This window comes from Lynx rufus, unplaced genomic scaffold (assembly GCF_022079265.1).
Source record: "Lynx rufus isolate CCGP_SWC_20201006 ecotype Redwood Valley unplaced genomic scaffold, mLynRuf1.p SCAF_1, whole genome shotgun sequence".
Lineage (NCBI taxonomy): Eukaryota > Metazoa > Chordata > Mammalia > Carnivora > Felidae > Lynx > Lynx rufus.
Window position 1 is genome coordinate 177,373,833 of NW_025814823.1, and position 25,273 is coordinate 177,399,105.

Sequence of the window (25,273 nt, forward strand, 5' to 3'; positions counted from 1 at the left end):
GGCCGGGACATCCTAGCTCCCTTATCTCTGGGTGAGCAAGCTAACTTGGTATGTGTGAGCTGACCAGTGGGGCCCAGGGAGAGCTGAGCAAGGAGAGAGAGGGGCCCTTTCTCCGACCCACCCAGAGGCTGTGACTCAACGCTTTTCGCGGCTTCCCCCTTGAGGCCTGAGGAAGGAGGGGTGGGGTGGGGTCACCAGGTCTCTTCCACCAGAGAGATGAACAGAGCCGATTGTCACCCAGATAGGGTCCCAGTTCAGGTCCTGGCTGTGCCACTACTTACTTCATACGTTCACGGTCTTGAGATGGTGCTGTGTGTCCTCCTTGGCTGGGGAGGGACCAGCTGTGCCATCACAGATGCTTCCATGCACTCAACCGTCCCTTTCCTGCATGGATTGTCATGGCCTCTTGTGCAGCCTCCCTCTCTTTCTCTGTGAATGGAATTAAGCCCAACCAGAAATCTGCTATGGGTTTTTTTCTTATTCTGGTTTTAGTTTGCTTTTATCAAAAAAGAAAAGAAAAAAAACCTTTGGGGCGCCTGGGTGGCTCAGTGGGTTAAGTGTCTGACTTCAGCTCAGGTCATGATCTCACAGTTCGTGAGTTCAAGCCCTGCGTGGGGCTCTGTGACGATAGCTTGGGGCCTGGAGCCTGCTTTGGAGTCTGTGTCTCCTTTGCTCTCTGCCTCTGCCCCGCTCGTGCCCTGTCTGTCTCTCTCTCTCAAAAGTAAATAAACATTTAAAATATTTAAAAAAAAAAAAACCCGTAATCACAGACTAATCTTTCTGAGCCTCAGTTTCCCCATATGTAAAACGGGAATAAAATATCACTAACTGCTAATAACAATTGGTAACATTTATTGAGCATTTACTTACTGTGTGCTAGATAATGTTTTAAGTGCCCGGCATACATTATCTTATTTAATCCTCACAATAAGCCCCACGAGGTATAGGTATTTTTTAGGATGCCTACCTCGATTAGTGAGTGGAAGATAATCTGTGCAAAGGACTTGGCATAGGGCCTGGCACAGAGTAAGCTCTTGATTCCAATTAAATGTCACGGATGGGGAAACTGAGGCTGACCCCAGGTCACAGACCTGGCAACCACTCACCTCTCGAGGAGGTTGAGGGCACGGAGTGAGACGTGGGTAAAACAGCTGCGTTCGTGGGGGTTTCTTTGTGTGTGTTACTTAGAAAGGCGGAAATCACCTTGGTATTGATGTTTAGCCCCGAAAGGTGGATCTGGTAGAGAGGAGAGATTTTTAATTCTGGCCCTGTCAGTCTTATGGACTATTGAGTCGATCCTTTGCACCGCTCCAAAGAAGGTTGTACGGTAGCCATTCCCAGGCCGGAAAAGGGAGACGTTACTTCTTTAATTGAGCTGTGCAGGTGCGGGGCTGGGTACACGACCGCCCAGACACCCTGCCAGGTGGGCTCATCACCCAGACACGTAGATTGGTTTTCTGAATGAAACTCCAGGTGCACGAGGACTGTTTCTCACTGCTATAATCCCAGGGGCTAAAATAGTATAGGTACAGGGTAGGTGCCTGAGAAGTCCGTGGATGAATGAATCAACGAATGAATGAGTGACTGGAGAGGTGACCTGGCTTGCCAAGATCACGTAACAAGGCCGTGACCCCTGTGCTGTGCTGTGACAGCTGCTTAATCTAAACTGATGGGGAGGTAAACACAGGTTTCCAGTTTCCTTTGGCCTCCAGCCAGAGAAGAAGCCGGCAGCTATGGGCTGTCCCCCATCCGGCACCCCCAGCTGTGTGTATGGGCTGGCGTCTCCAGGGAAACAAAGCTTGAGAGTGCTGAGGAGGGAGACCAGTCCCGGTGAGGGCACTCTGACGAGAGGGCCTGGAAAAAGCAAGCGCCTCCCTTAGCAGAATGTGCGACTTGTGTCCAGGCTCAGGCAGCCCCGCCTTCTTTTTTTTTATTTTTTTTATTTTTATTTTTTTAATATTTATTTACTTTTGAGACAGAGAGAGACAGAGCATAAAGCGGGGAGGGTCAGAGAGACAGGGAGTCACAGAATCTGAGACAGGCTCCAGGCTCCGAGCTGTCAGCACAGAGCCCGACGCGGGGCTCAAACTCAATGACTGCGAGATCATGACCGGAGCCGAAGTCGGATGCTTAACCGACTGAGCCACCCAGGCGCCCCAACCCCACCTTCTTAATGCAGGGCAGCTGCTGCGAGCAGCCCGGCTCCCATGGCCAGGGTTCAGATCCCGCCTCTGCCTGTATCAGCTGTGGGTTCCAGGGTAGGGCGGGAGGGGAATGCCTACCTCACAGGTTGAGGTGAAACCTTAAAATAAAGGTACTCAGGTACCAAGGAGCTGCCTGGGGGGGCTCAGTCAGCTGAGCATCTGACTTCGGCTCGGGTCACGATCTCGAGGTTTGTGAGTTTGAGCCCCGCGTCAGACTGGCTGCCGTCAGTGCAGAGCCCGCTTCGGATCCTCTGTCTCCCCGTCTCTCCCCCTCCCCTGCTTGTGTTCTCTCTCTCAAAAATAAATAAACGTTAAAAAAAAAAAAAAAGAAAGATATTCAGGTACCAGTAGGGAAGATGTCTGATGCGTTGTAGGCCCTCCCCACTGGTTGGGGAAGTTGAGCCCAGGGAATGGAATGGGAGCTCTTTAGTCAAGCACCTGGGTCATGTCCTGGCCTTACCTCTTATTAGTTGGGGACCTTGACAAGTTACTGAATCTCTCTATGCTTCAGTTTTCTCATCTGGAATCGGGGATGACGGACAAGCGCCTGAGCACCAAATCTGGCCTGCCCCCCGTGTTCGTAGATGAAGGTTTGTGGGCACACAGCTGTGCCCATTTGTTCAGGTACCATCTCTGGCTGCTTTCTGGCTACAAGAGTGATTTGCATGCGACAGACACCTTATGGCTGCAGACCTGAAAGCATTTACTATCTGGCCCTTCGCAGAACAAGTTTGGCAGCCCTTGATCTATAGAATGAGGATTAAATGAGAGACTGTGAATAAAGGGCCAGACAGGGCCTGGGATGGGGCTTGGCACACGGTGTCAACAGCCTTCTGATCCGGAGAGCGCTTGGGTCACATTTTGAGAGCCGTGCAGTGTATTGCTCCGGGAGCCCGCCCTCCCCTGCTCCGTAACCTACCCCTCCAGTGCTCCCTCCCCCTAGTCCCTTGTAACCACCGATCTCTGTTTCTGTGGATTTGCCTGCTCTGGATGTTTTACGTAAATGGAATCCTATCATACGTGGCCTTTTGCCATCTGACTTCTTTCACTTGGTATGAAGTTTTCAAGGTGCATCCACACTGCAGGATGGTGTCAGTGCCTCATTCCTTTTCATGACCAAGTAACATTCCACTGGATAAAGCTAATGCCACATTTTGTTTCTGCATTCATTAGCTGATAGACATTTATTTCTGCTTTTTGCCTATTGTGAATCATGCTTCTGTGAACATTTGTATACAAGCTTTGGTGTGGATTTGTGTGTTTTTTTTTTTTAATTTTTTTTTAACGTTTTATTTATTTTTAAGACAGGGAGAGACAGAGCATGAACAGGGGAGGGTCAGAGAGAGGGAGACACAGAATCTGAAACAGGCTTCAGGCTCTGAGCTGTCAGCACAGAGCCCGACGCGGGGCTCAAACTCACAGACCGCGAGATCATGACCTGAGCCGAAGTCAGCCACTTAACTGACTGAGCCACCCAGGCGCCCCATGTGTGTGTTTTTTTTTTTTTTTTTAATTGGGGCAAAACACACATAAACAACATCGGCCATTTTAATCGTTTTTAAGTGCACAGGCCATTGGCATCAAGTACTTCCTCAGTGTTGTGCAACCGTCACCACCATCATGTCCAGAAATTTTTCATCTTCCCGAACTGAAACTGGGTCCCGTTAAGCACTAACTTCCCGTTCTCCTCCCCCCACCACCCACTGGCAATCCTCTTAATACTTTCTGTTTCTATGAATTTGACTAGTAGAGGTACCTCACGTAAGAGAGCTCATATTTGTGCTATTGCGGCTGGCATTTCACTTAGCATATTGTCTTTGAGGTTCACCTGTGCCGTAACTTGTGTTAGACTTTGCTTTTTTGGAATTTTTATAATTGTATTTTATTTATTTTATTTTATTTTTTATATATATATTTTTAACGTTTATTTTTGAGACAGAGAGAGACAGAGCATGAACGGGGGAGGGTCAGAGAGAGGGAGACACAGAATCTGAAACAGGCTCCAGGCTCTGAGCTGTCAGCACAGAGCCCGACGCGGGGCTCGAACTCACAGACCGCGAGATCATGACCTGAGCCGAAGTCGGCGGCTTAACCGACTGAGCCACCCAGGCGCCCCTATAATTTTATTTTTAACATCTATTTGTTTTTGCGAGAGATTGCACAAGCAGGGGAGGGGCAGGGAGAGAGGGAGACAGAGCAGCCGAAATGAGCTCTGCGCTGACAGCAGAGACCCTGATGCGGGGCTTAAACTTGTGAACTGTGAGATCGTGACCGGAGCTGAAGTTGGACGCTTAACCGACTGAGTCTCCCAGGGGCCTTGAGTGAATTTTTTTTAAGTCTATTTATTTGTTTTGAGAGAGATCGACAGAGCACAAGCTGGGGAAGGGTGGAGAGAGAGAATCCCAAGCAGGCTCTGTGCTTGAACTCACAGACGGTGAGTTTTATATACCACATATGTAAGAGTTTATTTCTGGGCTGCCTTTCCACTGATGTATATGTCAGCCTTTCTTCAGTACCAAAGTGTTTTGATTACTCTAGCTTTGTAGCAAGTTGTTTTTTTTTTTTTTTTTCAACGTTTATTTATTTTTGGGACAGGGAGAGACAGAGCATGAACGGGGGAGGGGCAGAGAGAGAGGGAGACACAGAATCGGAAACAGGCTCCAGGCTCTGAGCCATCAGCCCAGAGCCCGACATGGGGCTCGAACTCACGGACCGCGAGATCATGACCTGGCTGAAGTTGGACGCTTAACTGACTGCGCCACCCAGGCGCCCCCCCCCCTTTTTTTTTTTTTTTTTGTTATTTATTTTTGGGACAGGGAGAGACAGAGCATGAACGGGGGAGGGGCATGGCGCAAGTTTTTTAAAAATTATTATTTATTATTTATTTTTGAGAGAGACAGAGTGTGAGCAGGGGAGGGGCAGGGAGAGAGGGAGACACAGAATCCGTAGCAGTTCCAGGCTCTGAGCTGTCAGCACAGAGCCCGACGTGGGGCTCGAACTCATGAACCGCAAGATCATGACTTGAGCTGAAGTCGGAAGCCCAACTGACTGAGCCACCCAGGCACCCCTGTAGCAAGTTTTAAATTAAGAAGTGTGAGATTTCTAACTTTCTTCTTTTTTAAGAACGATTGTCTTGGCTATTTGGGGTCCTTTGATATTCCATATGAATTTCACAATGGATTTTTTAATTTTTGTAAAAGATGCCATCAGGATTGATAGGGACTCTGTAGATGGGGTAACATTGACATCTTAACAATACGGAGTCTTTCCATCCATGAACATGGGATGTCTTTCTATTTACTTGTCTGTCTTTAACTTCTTTTAGCAATGTTTTATACTTTTCAGGGTACAGATATTTTGCCTTCTTGGTTTTTGTTTTTTTTTTTTTCTTTCTAGGTATTCCTGAGTTATTTTCTTCTTTTTGATGCTATTGTAAATGGAATTGTTTCCTTAATTTCCTTTTGGATTATTCATTGTCAGAGTATAGAATCTCAACTGATTTTTGTGTGTTGCTTTATGTCCTGCAACTTTGCTAAAAATTGTTTACTGGTTGTAACAGTTTTCTGGGTGTTTATAATCTTCAGCGTTTTATACATGTTGGGTCATGTTATCTGCAGAGATAATTTTGCATTTATCTGGCCTTTGCAATTTGCTGGCCTCTTATTTTTCTTACTTAATTATGCTGGCTAGGACTTCCAGTATTGTGTCAAATAGGAGTGAAGAAAGTGGGCATCCTTGTCTTGTTCCTAATCCTAGACAAGAAGCTTTCAGTCTTTCACTTTGAGTATAAAGCCCACTATGGGTTTTCATATATGGCCTTTGATATGTTGAGGTGGTTTTATCCTATTCCTAGTTTGTTGGTGGTTTTCCTGGGAAAGAGTGTTGAATTTTGTTAGATTGCATCAATTGAAGTGATGGTGTTTTTTCCCTCCTTCATTCCATTAATGTGGTCAATTCCATTGACTGATCTTTGTATGTTAAACCATCCTTGCTTCCAGAAGTAAATCCCACTGGGCCATGGTGTATAATCCTCTTAATATGTTGCTGAATTTGATTTGCTAGTATTTTGTTGAGGATTTTCGCATCAGTATTCATCAGGGATATTGATCTGTAGTTTTATTTTCTTGCAGTGTTTGCCTGGCTTTGATATTAGGGTCATGCTGACCTCATAGGATGAGTTAGGTAGTGTCCGTTAGGATTTTCCATTTTTTCATGATTCAATCTAGGTAGGTCGTCTGCTTCCAGGAATTGTCTAGGTTTTCCAGTTTGTTGGCATATACGTGTTCATGGTACTCTCTTACGATCTTTTTTATTTCTGTAAAATCAGTAGTAATGTCCCCACTCTGGTTTCTCGTATTAGTAATTTGAGTCCTCTTTTTTTTCTTAGTCAATCTGGCTAATGGACATATGTTTTTAATCAGTGGACATGGGCGATACACACACACACACACACACACACACACACACACCCCCACACACACCTCGAGTGGAATTGCTGGATCATATGGTAATGCTATGTTTAACATTTTGAGGAATTGCCACTCTGTTTTCTAAAGTGCCTGCGAAATTTTACATTCCCACCATCATTGTACAAGGGTTTCAGTTTGTCAGTATCCTTGCCAACACTGATTATTGTGCATCTTTTTGATTCTAGGCATCCTAGCCTCTATGAAGTAGTATTTTATTGTAGTTTTGACTGACATTTCCCTAAAGACCAATGACGGTCAGCACCTTTTCATATGTGTATTTGGCCATATGTTTCCCTTTTTGGGGAGAAACATTTATTCAAATCCTTTGTCCATCTTTTTAAGTTTATTTATTTATTTTGAGAGAGACAGAGAGAGAGATTGAGAGAGATTGTGAGTGTGCATGTGTGAGTGGTGGGGTCGGGGAGAGAGAGAATCCCAAGCAGGCCCCACACTGTCAGCACAGAGCCCAACACAAGGCTGGATCCCATGATCTCTGGGATCATGACCTGAGCCGAGATCAAGGAGTTGGATGCTCAACCCACTGAGCCACCCAGGCGCCCCCCTTGTCCATTTTTAAATTGGGTTATTTGTCCTTTAAAATTTTTTTTTAAGTTTATTTATTTTGAGAGCTAGAGAGAGTGAGGGAGGGACGGAAAGAGAGAGAATCCCAAGCAGGCTCCGCACTGCCTGTGCAGAACCCGACGCAGGGTTTGAACCCCAAACCGTGAGATCATGACCAGAGCTGAAGTCAGACGCTTAACTGACAGAGCCACCCAGGTGCCCCATATTTGTCCTTTTATTGTTGAGTTGTAAGAGTTCTTTATATAATCTGAACACTAGTCTTTTATCAAAATATATGATTTCCACGGTTTTCCCCATTCTGTGGGTTGTCTTTTCACTTTCCTGATCATGCCCTTGGATGTGCAAAAGCTTTTATTGTTGATGAAGTCCATTGTGTTTGGTTTTTGTTGCTTGTGATTTTGGTGTCATTTCCAAACACCCCATCTTTACTAATCCCTGTCTCCTTGACATGCGTTCAAAGGTCCTCAAAGCATGGCACTATAAAGAGGATAAAAGAAATCATAATTCTTCCAGTTTGCTCCTAAGATTTCTCTACTACCATCTTGCACTATGTGTTTGCTAGAGGGAGGAGAGGTGTGGCCCCAAGGTCCAGGCCTCTTGCTCTTTTGCAAATTCCTGTAGAGCAGTGGTTCTCAAAGGATGGTCAGGGGACTGGGGGCAGCAACCCTCAGGCATTTGTTGGAAATGCAGATTCTTGGACCCACCCCAGCCCTACTGAATCAGAAACTCTGGGTTAGGGCCCAGTGACCTTGTTTTTAATAACCTCTCCAGGTGATTCTGTTTCACGCTAAAGTTTAAAGACTACTGACATAGTGTTTTTAGCTGGTACCACCTAGAGATTACTGGGGAAATTTTATTTCCCCCATGAGATGGCATCCTTGTCCTCCTCTCTCACTGTTCTAATTCATCCTCATCATCTCTTGCCAAATGTGAGATCAGATGCTTTTGGTAACAAGTAACAGAGAATCTCAAACTAGCCTAAACAACAAAAGAAATTAATGCATATTTTATTTGAAAAGTTTGGAGGAAGGTCAGGTTTGAGGGGGATTTTGAGCAGGACTTAGATTCTCTTTGTCCTCCTCTTTGTAACAGGTTTGTCTTCACATTGGCTTCCCTCATGGTTGCAAGATGGCTGCCTGCAACCATCAGGGCTTTGTGTTTCCTTATGGCTCCAGAGGAGATATCATGGCTTCCACACCATCAAGCAGAGCTCAGGGCTTGGTTGTGATTAGACCAGCCCTGAATCAGCCCACAGGGCAAGAGGCAGAGAATTTCCCTGATTGGCTTAGGCCTCCTCTCCCCACTGGGGATGAGATGAGTCCCACCCAGTTTTCGTGGCTGTTTCACAAAGGGGAAGGAAAGAATGCTCTGTGTGCAGGGGGAAGACATCCATGATGCCCTGGGCACTGGGACCCATAAAATGGCCTTTTTACTATTTGCGCCAGCCAAATCCACTGTTCCTCTGCTTTCCTACCCTTTAGAGATACCATATCCAGAGGGATCCTCTAAAGCAGAAACTGTCTATAACACCCCGTATTAAAAGCCTCTGGTGCCTTTCTCCAGACATACATACACAGCTCTCAGGGTAAAGTTCATACTTGGAGATGTTTGAATTCTAGTTCCAGTTGGCCTTTGTGGCCCGCTCTCTTCTCACCCTTTTGAACCCCTTGGAACATTCCTCCCTTCTCCCCTTCCTACTCTTCCTTGCTGTTCTGCCTCTGCAGTTGCTGTATTTTACCTGGAATGTCTTTGTCCTTCTTCATTTGGTAAAATTGCCCTTCAAAACCCAGCTCTTCTCTGGGAAGCCCTCCATAGTTACAGGCTTCTAGGTAACACAGTCACCATGTGCCTGTACTGGCCTCTGCCTTGGGGCAGGGATGTGTCTGGTTCCTCCTGGTTCCCTGGTCCCCAGGCTTGTTATAGACTAGGAGCTCAGATAGTGTTTGTTGATTAAATACTACATTTATGGCCCTGCTGCGCCTAGCAATGTGGAGCCCTTGGTAGAGTTGTGGATGGATTAAACTGATCACAAACCTCACTTCTCCTGGTCCTGAGAAATCCTAGAGCCACAAGTGGCTTGCTGCTCTCAAGGGAGTGTGAAGGATGAGCCTCTGATGGGTTCAAGTTGTTGGTCCTTGGTACTTAGAGCTGGATTTGGGGCTTGGAAAGGGCTTAGAGGCCTTCAGTTATGCACCGCGGAATCCTTGATCCTAAGGAGCCTTCTTTCATCCCAGGACACCGTGGACACAGGCCTGCTGGAGCTTTAATTGTGGACAGCCACAGATAACTTCCTCCTCCTTCAGAGGAATCGATGCATCTACAGCCAGGGGTTATTTTAGGCCTGTTCTTCCCATTAAAAACAAAGTATTTCTAATATTTTTATACATATTTGTTGAATAAAATTTGGAAAATATTTAAGTATAGACCACCTGTAATCCTTCCCAGAGCATTGATGTATGTACCTCCATTCTATCTTCTAAGCATGCATATTTAGTAACTTCGAAAGGTATTAAGATGATTATTTTATTTTTGCTCTGTTATTTTTATTAATTGAGATTATTTTGTTAATTAAACCCCACGCATTTCAGTAGAAGTCCCCTACAGCCCTGCCAATGACAAGGTGAAAGGTAGAACGTTAAGACACATGGAATGGAACCTAGTAAGAACTATCATGAAAGGGACTTTTTTTCTTTCCCCCATCCCATCAGGGCACTAAGATGTGAAATTCTTATTTATTTATTAAAACAATTTTTTTTTTCAACGTTTTTTTTTTTTTATTTTTTTTATTTTTGGGACAGAGAGAGACAGAGCACGAACGGGGGAGGGGCAGAGAGAGAGGGAGACACAGAATCGGAAACAGGCTCCAGGCTCTGAGCCATCAGCCCAGAGCCTGACGCGGGGCTCGAACTCACGGACCGCGAGATCGTGACCTGGCTGAAGTCGGACGCTTAACCGACTGCGCCACCCAGGCGCCCCAAAACAATTTTTTTAAATGTTTATTTATTTTTGAGACAGAGAGAGGCCGAGCTTGAGCAGGGGAGGGGCAGAGAGAGAGAGAGACAGAATCCGAAGCAGGCTCCAGGCTCTGAGCTGTCTCAAACCCATGAACCGTGAGATCATGACTTGAGCCAAAGTCAGACGCTTAACCAACTGAGCGACCCGGGCTCCCTAAGATGTGAAATTTTTAAAACCAATTGGGGGTAAAAACACTTCCAAAAAAAAAAGAAAAAGGAAGAAAAAACAAACCCTATTTTGCCACATGTGAGGGTATAGTCAGGTAGTATTTACACAGAGGTTAATAGAATATCACTCTAACACATGTGTGATTAATACCAAGGAGCGTTGTTTCTTCAGACTTCTGCAGGATGATTTTCTTTTAAAAACATTTCATTGGGGTCCATATACAAATTGTGGAATGTTGCGGGTTTAATCTCGGTATAGAACCAAAAAAGTGGTACATTTTTTTTCCCGGGAATAGAACCAAAGCTAAGCTCAGAACTTTCCAGCAGCTAGAGCAACCAATCAATCAGTCAGTACATTTTAAAAAATTACAAAAGGGAAGTGCGTGGGGTCACGGAGCTCTTGAATTGCAGAAGAGGAAGCAAACCGGATCGGCGGAATGGTCAAGCTTTCCTAGTGCCGAGCTCTGGAGAGGATGGGGGGGGGTCTTGTGTAAGGGGATTGTGTAAGGGACAAGTTCACTGACAGATGCAGGAACTGCCTGGGTTTGGCCACTTCTCATACTGACTGTTGATAATAACAGAGGGTGTGCTGATAGACTTAGTTCTAGGAAGGCACAGATTTGTAGGGAGCCTGAATAAGGTGGTGTAAGTGTGATACTTGCTGGTGGGTTTTGTTTGCTAGAGGTTCAAGGAGAGCATGTTAATCGGTGTGGCTTTCCTACTGGGCTTTCGTGTTGAGAATCTCCTTTAACTGCCTTGACTTTGGAGGTGGAGGTGATTAGTGCCGTTTTATAGATGAAATTGAGGCTCGGGGAGATGAAGTGACTTACTCAAGGTCACATAGCCAGTTAAGCTGCACCATCAGTACCGGAACTCAAGTTCACCACCTTTCAGCTGCACCCTTAGAGAAGGGGGCAGTGCCTGAGCCTGTCCTGCATGCACTGTGTGGGAGGCTGGGCCTGTTGTTTTGTTTTGTTTAAAATTTTTTTTTTAACGTTTACTTATTTTTGAGACAGAGAGAGACAGAGCATGAACGGGGGAGGGGCAGAGAGAGAGGGAGACACGGAATCTGAAACAGGCTCCAGGCTCTGAGCTGTCAGCACAGAGCCCGACGCGGGGCTCGAACTCACGGACCGCGAGATCATGACCTGAGCCGAAGTCAGCCGCCTAACCGGCTGAGCCATGGGCCTGTTGTTTTGTAAACACCACCTCATCCAATCCTTAGGGTAGCTCTGGGTGGTCCTTAGTATTACCTGAGCCACACAGTAAGGGGTGCAGAGGCAGAGCTGCGGCTCCTAACCTGGGCTTGGTGGGGGGACTTCAGGGTGTGCAAAAATTCAGTAGAATTGCATGCAGGCCCCTGTTCCTGTTCGCATTTTTCTGAATAAAAGGAGAGGATACCTTTCATGGAGTCTCAAGAGAAAAAATCCCAGACCTTTGAGCTCAAGGAAGGAGCCATAGTAACAGTTCATACTGACTGAGCCCCAGCCCGGTGCCTGCCACCCGGCAAGGCCTGGTGACCTGTCATTCCTGCGGAGGTCAGGTGAGCAGCAACCGGGCTGCTCAGATAGTAAGCGGTTTTGCACGATGACAAGGTTTGCTTCTCATGGCTGGGCTTTTCCTAGCAATTAGTAGGATTTTTTGTCCTTCTGTGGAGCTGAGAATTATTAAAAACCAGAACGATCTGCTGCTGTGCAAGAGGTCAGTGCCTGTGTCCAGGCCACCTTTGTTCCCTGGCCCCAGGGAACAAGCTTGGTTGGGGGGCGGTTGGTGAAATGAAGCAGTGAATGAAGGAACGAGTGGAAGAAAGAAGTACCTCTTTCTCACTGTTCTGGGTTGCAAGACATTAATTCATCTCTGATGGCTGTTATTCAGGGTCACTGTAGTGTTGGAAGTCCTGGGGCGGTGCAGGCCAAGCACCATTGGAGTGACCCTAGGGGCTTCAGGGGCCACGTCCTTCCTCCCTGGCGGGAGGTGGTGTGCAAGCTGGCGGTGTCCCCTTACAAGGCTCTCTCCCACAGCATGGAGCAGGCCTGTCTCCTGCTCAGGGCCAAGCTAGGAGGGCCAGCACTGTCTTGCTACCCCCAGCATCTGGGACCTCTAGCCCCCTGCCTGCTCTGGTTTCTTGCATCCAGGTGTGGCTTGTCCCCCGAAAATATAGCCCAGTGGGGGGGCCCAGTTAAGTGCAGTGGCATCAACAAGCCCCATCTTCCAGCTGAGAAAATGTGCTCTGTTGAAGTGACCTGCCCACGGCTGCAGCTAGTGAACGGCGGGCCTGGGACCTGGGTCCAGCCACGGATCACCGCATCCTTACATTTACATGGCCAGGAAGCCTCTGGAAGGTCTGCCACAAGCTGGAGACTCATGGAAACAGTGAGGCCACTCCTCCCTCCTCTGACTGGAGAGCTCCTCTGGCCCAGAGGATTATGATGGAGGTTTTCTTTCCCCTGGGGGGGGGGGGGGGGATGACTGGCCCCAGGGCACGGCGCCTGCCTTTGCCCAGCTAGGTTGGAGGGACTTTACCACACGCTGGGCCAGGAGTTGGAAGCGGTGAGGAGATTCCGGGAACGGCTGCTCGAGTCTGTGACGCTTCCCCCTTCCCCACCTACCTGTATCTGTAATTTCAGAGAAAAACAGCATCTTTGCACATGTGATAGGAGCCCAGTGTGGGTGAGAAAGAACAAAGATGGGAGGGCTAGAGAGGGAGGGCCTGGGTCAGCATCAGTGGCAATCTGCACGCTCGTTGTCCTTCTCCAGCCCCTGCGCTGAGCTGGGAGCCAGCCCTCGAAGGCCTGGGTCTGGTTGTTCTCCTGGGCCCTGTCCCTGCTGGGTGTGTGATGAAGGAATGAATGCATGCATGCAAGAATGACCTGGGGCGTTAGAAAACCTTTCTGGTGCAGGACCTGCCACTTAAGAATCTGGCCTCGCTCCGTCCCATCCCCTTCCTGGGCCTGGGTTTCTACACCTGGGCTGGTCTTCAAGGCCCTGACGTTCTGTTGCAAGCCAGCGAGGGCCCTGGCCTCTGAGAGATGGAGAGAGGCGCGAGATAGGTGCCAGGATTCCGTGAGGACTTGGCCGGCTTGTATGTGGGCGATGGTGTCCTTTGAGCTTCCTGGCTGTGGGGCCTAGGAAGTAGAGCAGCTGGCAGGTGGGGACAAGGGAGGAGGGCAGGCTGGGAGGAGAAGGGAGGGTGCAGGCGGGGGGCAAAAGGCCATTGGCTACCGTTGTGGGTTTCTGTGGCAACTTTTTTTTCCCCCCTGAAAAATGAACTGGCCAGGGACCCCTCTGGGTTTCAGAGCCTCCTGTGAGGGTTGGGGTCAGATCAGAGGGGGTGGTACAGACTGAACAGGCCCCGGGGCAGGATGAGGAGAGGCCAGGGAGCGGGGGCAGTGGGTGCCGGCTGATCCTGCTGGGGCCGGGTCCCGAGGTGCTCCCCATCCCGTGGGCTGTGCACCCCTGCTCGCTCTTACTTTGCCTTGTGTTTTCTGCAGATCATGATCGAGTTCTGTCCTGGGGGAGCTGTGGATGCCATCATGCTGGGTGAGTGTCCCTTGACCCGGTGCAGTGGTGCTGGGGTGGGCTTGAGGGCTCTAGTCCAGGACTGGTGTTCCGCACTCCCCTGCCCCAGTAGTTCATGTGGCCTGTTTGAGTACTTTTATGCTCTATCCCCTTTTGGGAATGGGGTTGGGTTCTTGGAGGGAATGCAGGGTGCTCATTAGAAAACCAACACTTCCTATTCAAAAAGCCGTGTGTCCTTGAGCTGGTCACTCATCCCCTCCAGCCTTGTTGGCCGTAAGATGGGTGAGGCCTTCTTTGCCTCACCCCACAGCACCCTGAGGAGGTGAAAATGAGACCCCTAAGGGAGATCCTTTGAAGAGTGGGAATTCTGGGGCACCTGGGTGGCTCAGCCTGGTAAGCCTCCGACTTCGGCTCAGGTCATGATCTCGCGGTTCGTGGGTTCGAGTCCCACGTCGGGCTCTTTGCTGACAGCTCGGAGCCTGAAGCCTGCTGCGGATTCTGTGTCTCCCTCTCTCTCTGCCCCTCCCCCGCTTGTGCGCGCGCTCTCTCTCTCTCTCTCTCTCTCTCTCTCAAAGATAAATAAACATTAAAAAAATATTTACAGAGCGGCACCTGGGTAGCTCAGTCTGTTGCACATCTGACTTCCTGACCAGATTGACACTTAGAGGGGTTAAGGAGCTGTCCCAGAGTCCCACAGCAGGGCTGAGACAGGAGCCTGGCTCTTGCTGGCTTGGTGGGCAGTGAGTGAGGAGAGGCTGAGGGTCTGGGGCCCCAGAGCATTGATAGGCAGGCCTAGGATTTTGCGGTGGCTCAGGAGAGGGGAGGTTTTCAGTACAATGTAGCACTATTCAGCCACTCTCTTACTATGAGGAAGGTATTTCCCCCCTGAGTTTATCTCAGGAATGTTGAATTTGTGGCGGCCCTTTCTGGAAATACAGAAATGCTGGCCTTCCTTGCAGAGCCCCTTACCACACTCCCAGAGTTGTCAGATGGGTAAATGATGGATGTGAGTACGTATGATGCGGACTTCGGGTGTTCCTTCTCTCCGCAGAGACTGCCTTTGAAGATTTTCATCATTCTGGGTAGAATTTAACAAAATAAAAATGGTGGTCTCGTAGGAGTTGAGACTCTCTAGGTTATAAGGCGATCAGAGGACTCTTTAAATTGGTTTAGGGGGAAAAAAAGGTGGGAGATACGGGAGGGAGAATTTATTGGCACAAATAACTAAAAAGTTCAAGGGTGGCCAGCTTCAGGCACAGCTTGATCTAGGAGTTTTTGTTTTGTTTTGTTTTGTTTTGTTTTGTTTTGTTTTCAAGTTCTCATAAAAACATGGTTTCCTACTCCAACTCTTGGCCCCACTTTATTCTGTGTTGGTCCCATTCTCATAGTGGCTTTCTGTTTATGGTGACAAGGTGGCTGTAGGAGCTCCAGCAATCATATCTGTATTCCGAACAGCAAGATAGAAGAAGGGAGGGTAGGACAACTCCACAAACACACTTTCCACTTTTTTAAGGAGACATTACAGAAGCCCCATATGATACCTCCATTTACATCTCATTGGCCAGAACATAATAGCACACACCTAGAAGGGAGGCTGGGAAATGTGGTCTTCTAACTGGTGGCCATGTGTTCAGATACTCACAAAGAAGGGGGGGAATGGGAGCCATCTACCAGCTCCTGCTACTCCAGGTATGCAGCTTAGCTCATGTGGGGGGAGAATGTCAGAGATGGAAAAGACATTTACACATACCTTGCACTTACTGGGTCCTTGACCTCATTCATAGCTGGGGCAGGACCCCAGGCTGTGGCTTAGCCTGCAGGCAGACTCACTCTCTGGCTGGTCTCTCAGTTCTCCTGCTCCAGTCCCAGGTGGTTTTCTTCTTGTTGGTGGCAGCAGTTAAAGGAGCATTGCCATTGCCATCGGCATCCCAAGTGGGTTTTGGTTTTTTTTTTTTTTTTTTTTTTTTTGAGGGAGTGAGCAGGGGAGGGGCAGAAGGAGAGGGAAAGAGAGAATCTTTTTTTTTTTTGTTTTTAATGTTTGTTAATTTTTGAGAGAGAGTGAGACAGTGCGAGTTGGGGAGGGGCAGAGAGAGAGGGAGATACTGAATCCGAAGCAGGCTCCAGGCTCTGAGCTGTCAGCACAGAGCTGAACGTGGGACTCAAACTCATGAACCGTGAGATCGTGACCTGAGTCGAAGTTGGATGCTCAATGACTGAGCCACCCAGGCGCCCCTAATGTTTATTTTTGAGAGACAGAGGGAGAATTAGAGAGAGCATGTGTGTGGGAGGGGCAGAGAGAGAGGGAGGGAGAGAATCCCAAGCAGGCTTTGCGTTAATAGCAGAGAACCCAACGTGGGGCTCAAACCCGTGAATTGTGAGATCATGACCTAAGCCAAAGTCAGATGCTGAACCGGCTGAGTCACCCAGGCGCCTCACCATCAGCATTCTAGAAATTAGGGTGAGAGAAGAGAAGGTGGGATGGGGAGAGCTGACCAGGTGAGAACTGGTTGCAGCTGTGTGACGAGGGGTGGGCTCTCCCACAGACGCTGACCCTGCTTAGAGGCACTTTCCGTCCTCGGCATCTCCCCATCGCCCTGCAGAGTTGCATAGAGTGACGAGCCTGGACTTGGGGTCCAAGGGACCTGAGGTCTGTTTCTAGGTTCCTCTGTGGGGTAGCTGTGGGGTGCTGGGCTGGCCCCTTTGCGAGATGGGGGGAATATGCAGAGCGTGTCACTGTATGGCCAGGCTGGTTACTTAACACCCAGTGTTTGCTCTGATCCAGTTGGCCTTGCCTTGCCGGCTCTTCAACGTTTGGCTCTCAGCCCTCCTGCGGAGGAGAGGGGGTGGAGTGGGACTAGCTGTGGTTTCAAACAGACGTAGGACTCATCTGCAGTGTTGCAGATTTTTTTAATCTGAAGAAAATATTCATGTATTGCTGTGTAATCAAAAATTAATCTCAAGAATTTATCATACTGTATGATTCCAATTATATGACGTTCTAAAAAAGGCAAGACTGGGGACAGAAATCAAAGTAATGATTTCTCCAGCTCATGGGCTGGAGACGTGGGGCTGAAATGTTGATCACACACGGGTTCGGGGGAGTGATCGAAACATTCTGCATCTAATTCGTGGTGGTGGTCATGTGACTATATACGTTTGCCAAAACTCATAGAATTGTACACCTAAACAAAAATGAATTTTACCGTTGATAAATTTTATCTACATAAGGCATATCTACCTGGTTGGGTCATTGTGAAGATTAACTGAAAGAATGCATTCAAGTCCCTAACACTGGGCCTCATATGTTGGTAAAACCTCAGAAAATGATGACTGTGAGATCTCCACCATCATCAACATCATCATCATCATCACTTTGCTTGTTCTGATTTCATTTATGCAAATAAATCAGGCACAAGAGGTCACAGTTTGACCTTTAAAAAAAATGGCCAGAGATAATCCAGCATAATCTCAGGACCAGCCTAACAGTAATCGCCTTTTATTGGCCGTCCTTTGTGCTGAGAAGTGAACGTGCTTTATCGCTGGGGCCCTGCCTACGTCCATTCCCATCATCCCATTTTACAGATTGGGAGATGAAGGCACAGACGGATGGAGCGCCTTTGAGAAACCACATAGCTAGCAAGGGGCAGCACCTGGGTTCAGGCTCAGTCTGCGTGGTCCTGGTGTTCCCCCAGGCTCTAACCCTGTCTGTGGATGGCAGGACATGAGAGTTAAGGCTGAGGCCACAGGGAGGGATAGTGGTTGTGGATCCCGGAGAAGGACCCCTGGTCTGGGGCCAGGCTTCCCAGGGCATTGCAGCTGGCTCTGGCATGTGTGTGTGTGTTTTTTTTTTTTTTTTTTTTTTTTTTTTACCAAGCCTGTGGGATCTGTCCTTCAGGATTTCTGGCCAGGCGCGGCCAGGGAAAACAGATGGGAGAGGACTGCCCTGATTGGAGGGAGGCCTGGGAGCGGTGCCCTGGCCGGCCAGCCCTGGAACCTGCAGCCGGAGGACCCAGCAGGCAGGGCAGTGGGAACTCCCTGCAGCACAGGTGGCCTGGTGGCAACAAGAACTAAATAATCCCGCTGGCCAGTGGGGCGGTGAGCACAGGACGTTGACCTTGAATCTTCTCACGCCCTTCCCCCCCTACACCCACTCAGTCCCACTTTCTGTCGTTCCCACCTCCCTGACCCGTTGAGTCGAGAATGCTTCCTCTTCGAAGCCTTGGCCGCCTTCTTGTCCTCCTGCACCGCCATGATGGCCCGCCACCAAGCTCCCTGAAAGCTCCTCACTCACCCCACGAGGGAGACTTTTTTAAATGCAAAAATCAGACGGTCTCTGCCTTGCTTCGAGCCTCTCCTGGACTGCCCATTGCATTTCGAATAAAGTGCAACCCTCATAGATGGCCTGCAAGGTCCTGCAAAATCAGGCCCTTCTGACCTCTGACCTTGATTCGCTTTCCCCTCATCCTTCCCCTTTAGTCAACAAGGGCCCTTTGCACGTGCTCTGCTCCCTGTGTGGAATGCCCTTCTTAGTGCTCCCCACCTGCTCAGAGAAGGGTCCTGCCATCTCTAAAAAGCAGACACAGGGTTGTACATTGTGTGTGTGTGTGTGTGTCTCCCTGACTCGCACACAAGAGGCTCTTGATGACGGCCTTCCCACTAGCCCTTCACCTTCCAGCACCTTCGCTCCTCCAACACCACCACCAGCCAGCGGACGTTTCTTTAACGCCAGCTCGTGTCAGCCTCCAGGCCTCTGCTTCTGCTGTTTCCTTGACCTGGAATGCCCTGGCCTCGCCTTTTCGCCTCTCGAACACCTGTTCTTCGTACAAGACACAGCTTGAATGTGTCCCCTTTCTCCTGGGGAGCCTCCTAATTCCCAGGAAGAAGGGGTTGCTGCCCATCTGTCCGCCCCCAACCCTCATCCAAATCCCACTCTGTTCCAAGCATTGCTCACCGTTTCCACATGCCTCTCCGTGTCCCTGCACCAGGCACGGAGCCTGACATGGTGTAAGTGTCACTGACTGTCTGCTTGCAGAATGGATCTTTGCCTCTTGATATGAACCTGAGTTCTAAAGCCAGACTGGCTGGCTTGAATCTAAGATCGGTGAATTTCTTCCTGTGTGACCGTGAGCAAGTATGTTGACCTTTCTGAGCCTTGGCTTCTTCCTCTGTAAAATGAGGTAATAATTGTGCCTGCTCCATAGTGTTACTCTGAGGACAAAACAGGTAACATGTGGAGTGTTTAGAAATGAACTCGGTACGTGGTCAAGTGCTCAGTAATGGTGGGGGTTTTTGTATTTCTTGTACCTGGCATGAACTTGACATTCAGCTGCCTGTAGTGGGCACTGCATTGACAGTGGTTCCCCTGTCTGTTTCCAGAGCTGGACAGAGGCCTCACCGAGCCCCAGATTCAGGTGGTTTGCCGCCAGATGCTGGAAGCCCTCAACTTTCTGCATGGCAAGAGGATCATCCACCGGGATCTGAAAGCTGGCAATGTGCTGATGACCCTCGAGGGAGACATCAGGCTGGGTACGGGGTGTATGTGGGTGAGGACAGGAAGGCAGAGCCCCACGGGGCCCGCCTGGGGGTTGTCAGCCTGGCCTCTGTGGGCAGGAGGGAGTGCGAGATGTCGCTGGTCTTTCCGCCACCTGCCCCGGGCCACAGGATGGTTCCCATTGGCTCGGTCTCACCCACTGGTTCTTAACTGAGGGTGATTTTTGTCCCCCAGGAACACTTGGTTGTCACAACTAGGGACAAGGGAGACCCCTGGCATTTGGGGCTCACCATCCTCCAGCGCCCAGGACGGCCCCTGGCCAGGGATCTGCCCATGAGGCTGGTGATGTCCTGTGGGAGGCGCTGGTCTGACCCTTTTGCTCCTGCTTCTAATCTAGAGAATTTGAGTGAGAGTGGTGGACAGAGGGACGAGTCCGCCTCCGTTCGCAGGTAGAAAATAGGACGTCAGGCGTATGTGTCGAAACAAACCTTTTTTTGTTTTCGTCTCTTCTCTCCTTGGGTTTTCTTTTTTTTTTTTTTTTTCTTCAGATTGTGGTAAAATGCATGTGACATAAAATTGATCACCTTAACTTTGAAGTGTAGTTTTTAAGTGTCCAGGTCAATGGCATGAAGTACGTTCACGTTGTCGTGCAGCCATCACGACCATCTGTCTCCAGGAAATTTCCGTCATCCCAGACTGAAACACAGTCCCCAGTAAACACTAACCCCCACCCCCAGGCCCTGGTCACCTCCATTCTACATTTTGTCTATGATTTTGACTGTTCCAGGGACCTCCTATAAGTGCAATCATTTGTGCTTTCGTTTCTGGCTTGTTTCACTCAGCAGAATGTCCTTGAGGTTCATCCGTGTTGTAGCAGGTGTCAGAATTTCTTTGTGTTTTTAATACCTTTTTTTTTTTAACCAAAATAACACAGGCACACCTCATCTGCTACCACCACCTTCTTTCCCCATCCATTTCCACCAATGACACTGAACTCTTGTCCTATTTACTCCTGCATTGATCAATAATATGCTTATAATGCTATTTCCTTTTTTAAAAAATGTTCGTTTGTTTATTTATTTATTTATTTTGAGAGAGAGAGTGTAAACACGAGAGGGAAGGGGCAGAGGGGGAGAGAGAGAATCCCAGGCAGGCTCCGTGCTGCTGGCACAGAGCCTGATGTGGGGCTCAATCTCACCACCGTGAGCTCAGCACCCGGGCCGAAATCAAGTCCGACGCACTTAATCGACTGAGCCACCCAGGCGCCCCTGTAATGCTGTTTCTTAACTAATGGCTTTTATTGTTTGATGGAAAATCATACATGTTTATTATCCAAAACTTACACAGTACAGGAACGTTGGGAGGGGAGAGCCTGGAAGTCCCTCCAATCTCATTCTCCAGAAGTTGGCACTGGTTGTCCTCCCAGGTCACGTGTGCATATGTCTCTGCCAGTGGAAGGGTGTCCGGACAGAGAGGTGTTTTGTCTGTCAGTGACAGAGAGACAGTTTGACTTCATTCTGCTCTTTTCTAGTAACACCTTCCTGGTGGCTAAATCACTCATTCGTCCGCACCTCTCCCCCTCCCTCGACCGTGTCCTTCCAGCATAGGAACGTCACTATTGTACTTTCTCTAGTGGTAACCTGCGTAGCTGTAAGGAACAATTTGCATCATGGCCACAAGAAACTGCACCAGCGTTGAGTCCCTGTGACGGAGAACTGCAGGGATCATCATGAGGGTTGGAACAGAAATGGTGCAGTGCAATCATCTAGTACATCTTCTGCCACAGGAGAGCAGCTCCCAGCATCCTTGCTTTGAGGGCTCTGAAGCTCAGAGGGTGGGGACCTGCCCTGGGTCAGAGAGCTAGTAAGGACAGAGCCAGGGCTGACCCCGGGGCCCGCTGGCTTGCTTTCCAGGGCTCGCCCACATCACCGCGCTCCCCTCCTTGAGCGCTTCGATCCTTAGGGTGGGGTTGGGCCTTACAAAATGGATGCAGTTCTAGTGGGTTCTCAGACTTAGTGCATTTTAGTCCTCTGGAGGGCTGCCAACACTCAGTCAGATTGCTGGGTGTTACGCCAGCGTTTCTGTCTTGGGTGGGGCCCAAGAACTTCCCTTCCTTCCTTCCTTCCTTCCTTCCTTCCTTCCTTCCTTCCTTCCTGCCTTCCTTCCTTCTTTCTATTCCTTCCTCCCTCCCTCCCTCCTTCCCTCCTTTTTCCTCCCTCCCTCCCTCCTTCTCTCTTTCTTTTCTTTTCTTTTCTTTTCTTTTCTTTTCTTTTCTTTTCTTTTCTTTTCTTTTCTTTTCTTTTCTTTTCCTTCTTTTCCTTCCTCCCTCCCTCCTTCCTTCCTTCCTTCCTTTTTTTTTTTTTTTTTAAATTTTTTTTTCAACGTTTATTTATTTTTGGGACAGAGAGAGACAGAGCATGAACGGGGAGGGGCAGAGAGAGAGGGAGACACAGAATCGGAAACAGGCTCCAGGCTCTGAGCCATCAGCCCAGAGCCTGACGCGGGGCTCGAACTCACGGACCGCGAGATCGTGACCTGGCTGAAGTCGGACGCTTAACCGACTGCGCCACCCAGGCGCCCCCTTCCTTCCTTTTTTAAAGTTTATTCATTTATTTTGAGAGAGAGAGAGAACACAAATGGGAGAGGAGCAGAGAGAAGGAAAGAGAGAATCCCAAGCAGGCTCCACACGGTGAGCACAGAGCCTGATGCAGAGCTCAAACCCACAAACCGTGAGATCTTGACCTGAGCCGAAATCAGGAGTCGGAAGTTTAGCCAACTGAGTTTCTCAGGGGCCCCAGAACTTGCATTTCTAATAAGCTCCCACGTGCAGCAATACCGATGGGACCACTGTGACAGCCACCACTTTTGACCCTCGCTATCCAAAGTATGGTTGGTGGTAGCAGCAGCCTGACCTGGCAGCTTGTTAGAAATGCTCTGTTGTCCAGAGGGTAGTGTTGGTTCTGTCTTGAAACCAGCAGTATGAAAAAGTTTCTCAGACCAGGCGTGAGCAGGGAGGGTCACACCCTGTGCTATGTCCTGGTACCTTCCGGGGGTCAGCTCACATCCCTGTGGCTCTTCTTCCTCCGTATTCCTTCTTTTACCTGGAATGGTTAAGAGCATGCACTCTAGTCAGAGAGTCCTGAGTTCAAATCCCAAGTCTGCCTCTAGGTCTGTGACCTTGGTAAAGCCACCTAACCTCGCTGCTTTTCCATTTCCGCATCTGTAAAATGCGAATGATAATAAAACATCTGTTGGAAGGTTGTGATACCAGTTACAAGCAGGTGTATGTGTAACAAGGTCTCTGTAAAGGCCAGCTGTCATTATTGTTGTTTCCTTAAGTGTCTGCTGTGTGCCAGGCCCTGTGCTGGGCTCTGGGAACTGGAAGGGAGTGAGATTCTGGTCTCCTTCCTGCTCCTGCAGAGTTCCCAGGCAGTGGGGAGACACTTGAGAGCATCAGGGCTGGAGTGGGGAGTTTATGGTGGGAGGGGGGGGGGCTTGGTTCTTCCGCCTGAGCCTGGAGGTGTGGGTTTAGAAGAGGCTTTGGTAGGAGGATAGTTTGAGCTGAGTTGTGAAAGGCGGATAGGTATTTGCCAGGTAAACCAGGTTGGGCAGGGCAAGCCAGGAAGAGGGAGCCTAGCAGGCAGGGGCATGGAAGTAAAGAGCAGCAGAATATTTTGGGGGGACTGATAATAAAAATAATACACATTGGGGCACCTGGTTGGCTCAATCAGTTAAGCATCTGACTTCGGCTCAGGTCATGATCTCATGGTTCGTGAGTTCGAGCCCCATGTCAGGGCTCTCTGCTGTCAGCACAGAGCCCGCTTCAGATCCTGTCCCCCCCCCCCCATCTCTCTGCCCCTCTCCCCATGCTCTCTGAAAAATAAAAAATAAACATTAAAAAAAGATAATGCACACTTAACTGGGTTTATGAAGCACCCGCTAGATGCCAGCCATCAGAGGAGGCACTTTCTAGATGGGTCATTTAATCTGCACTCCAGGGGGTACTGGGCAGGAGTGTGGGGAGGGGACTGTACCCAACATAGATGAGGACACTGAGTTCAGACCGTGAGGGAGGAGAAGTAGCAGGGTTGGGACTCGGGTCTTTCTGACTTCACAGCTGCCAGTGGTTGGGCTCATTCAGGGGTGGAGTGTGGGCGGTCAGGGAGGGGCCAGGTTGGGGAGTGCCTTTGCCTTCAGGCTCAGGGAGTATGGGGGGGGGGGCAGAAGAGAGCCTCTTGTGCTCCGAGGGATTCAAGGGAAACCTTCAGCTCCATCCTTCAAGAACTTCTCACTTGGAGGAGGCAGCACACAGCAAACCTGGGTCAGGACCAGCCAGTCAGAGCAGAGAGGCCCTGGTGGGGGCAGGGAGGGAGGGAGGGTCCCAGCAGCCTTGGGCTGAGGTGTCCCCATGGAGTTCCCATCTCCCGTTGCCATCTCCCCCTACACACCCCCTAAATCTGGAGGGCACTGAACTGACACGCCGAGCGGACTCCAGAATCTCACTCCGAGCCTAGCAGAGGGCCGGATGGAAGCAGACGGGTGCATCAGGTTTCCAAATGACTTGGCATATGCAGTTGAGAACACCAGGAAGCCAATGAAAAAGGCAAAAAGTGCAGGGAGAGTTGAGTGTGAGTATTTACACGATTTCACGGAGCCCTGGGAGCCGTGATGTGCACGCCTGCCGGGGCCTGTTGTTCTGTTTTGGAAAATTCTCCAACCCCCTTGGGCCTGGAATCTGCAGCCTGGCGGAGCAGCGGAGGAGGCCTGGGAGACACAGTGACAGCTCGACTGACTCTTGCTGGCTTCTCGAGACTGCCTCGGGCCCTGAGGCCCCCTTTCCCCCATGTCCTTATATAACTCAGGGATGCATAAGACAGTTGCTTAGCAGATCTCTCTCCCAAGCAAGGGCCACACCCAGGCTTCTCAGTGGAGTGGGAATAGAGTGAAAAGCAGCAGGGAGAGCTGAGCAGAGCGTGGGCTCTAGACAGACAGGCACGGTTCAAGTCCTGGCTCTGCCACCTCGAGCCGGAGAACCGTACGTAACTATCCAAACCTCAGTTCTTCGATCTGTGCAATGGGTGTAACAGTAGATCGCCTCTCAGGGTTAGTTGGGACCAGTCGGGTGAAGTATGCAAAGTACTGTCACAGGGAGGCTCAGGGTTATGTCCTTCTCTGCTGCTAGACACTTTGCTTTCTTCCTTGTTCATACCAGACTTCCCTGAGGCTCATTTGGTCATTGCCAAGGAAGGCACGAGCTCCCGCTCTGAGTGGGGGGAAGCGATTTCTGATGACCAGTGGGAACCCATAGGCGCAGAGAGAGAGAGAGGAAGCACGCCTGCTGCCCAGAGACCATTGGGATATTCGGTGGGGGGTGGAGGCTGCGGTCTGAAGAACCGTGTTCTGGCCTCAGATCTGCCATGTCACCTTGGGTGACCTTGGGTGAGTCACCTCACCCTTTTGGGCATCAGTTTCTCAAAGTCAAGAGTGTGGTAACAGTTCCCATCTCAGAGGATTTGTATGACAGTGTAGTGAGACCGTGCACACACAGCGTGGATCTGCAGGTGGGGCGCCTGGCTGGCTCAGGCGGTTGAGTGTCCGACACTTGATTTCAGCTCAGGTCATGATCTCGCGGGTTCGTGGGTTCGAGCCCCGTGTCGGGCTCCGCGCTGACAGTGTGGAGCCTGCTTGGGGTTCTGTCTCTCTCTTCCTGTCTCTCTTTGCCCCTCCCCCTCGCCCCCCTCTCAAAAATAAACATTTTTTAAAAAGCATCTACACAGAGAGGGGCCAGCAAACGTTAGGTTTCCTTCTTGGGCCTAGGGACATTTC

The 25,273-nt window shown here is 49.5% G+C and overlaps 1 protein-coding gene across 1 annotated transcript in view; it reads left to right on the plus strand.

Annotated features, from left to right (window-relative positions):
* The window catches only part of STK10 (serine/threonine kinase 10), a 117,353-nt gene that overhangs the window by 39,214 nt on the left and 52,866 nt on the right, over window positions 1–25,273 (plus strand). Inside the window, exons 3-4 of the mRNA XM_047091174.1 lie at window positions 13,929–13,977; window positions 19,333–19,482. Coding sequence (XP_046947130.1) covers window positions 13,929–13,977; window positions 19,333–19,482 — 199 coding nt within the window. The remainder of the gene's footprint in view (window positions 1–13,928; window positions 13,978–19,332; window positions 19,483–25,273) is intronic.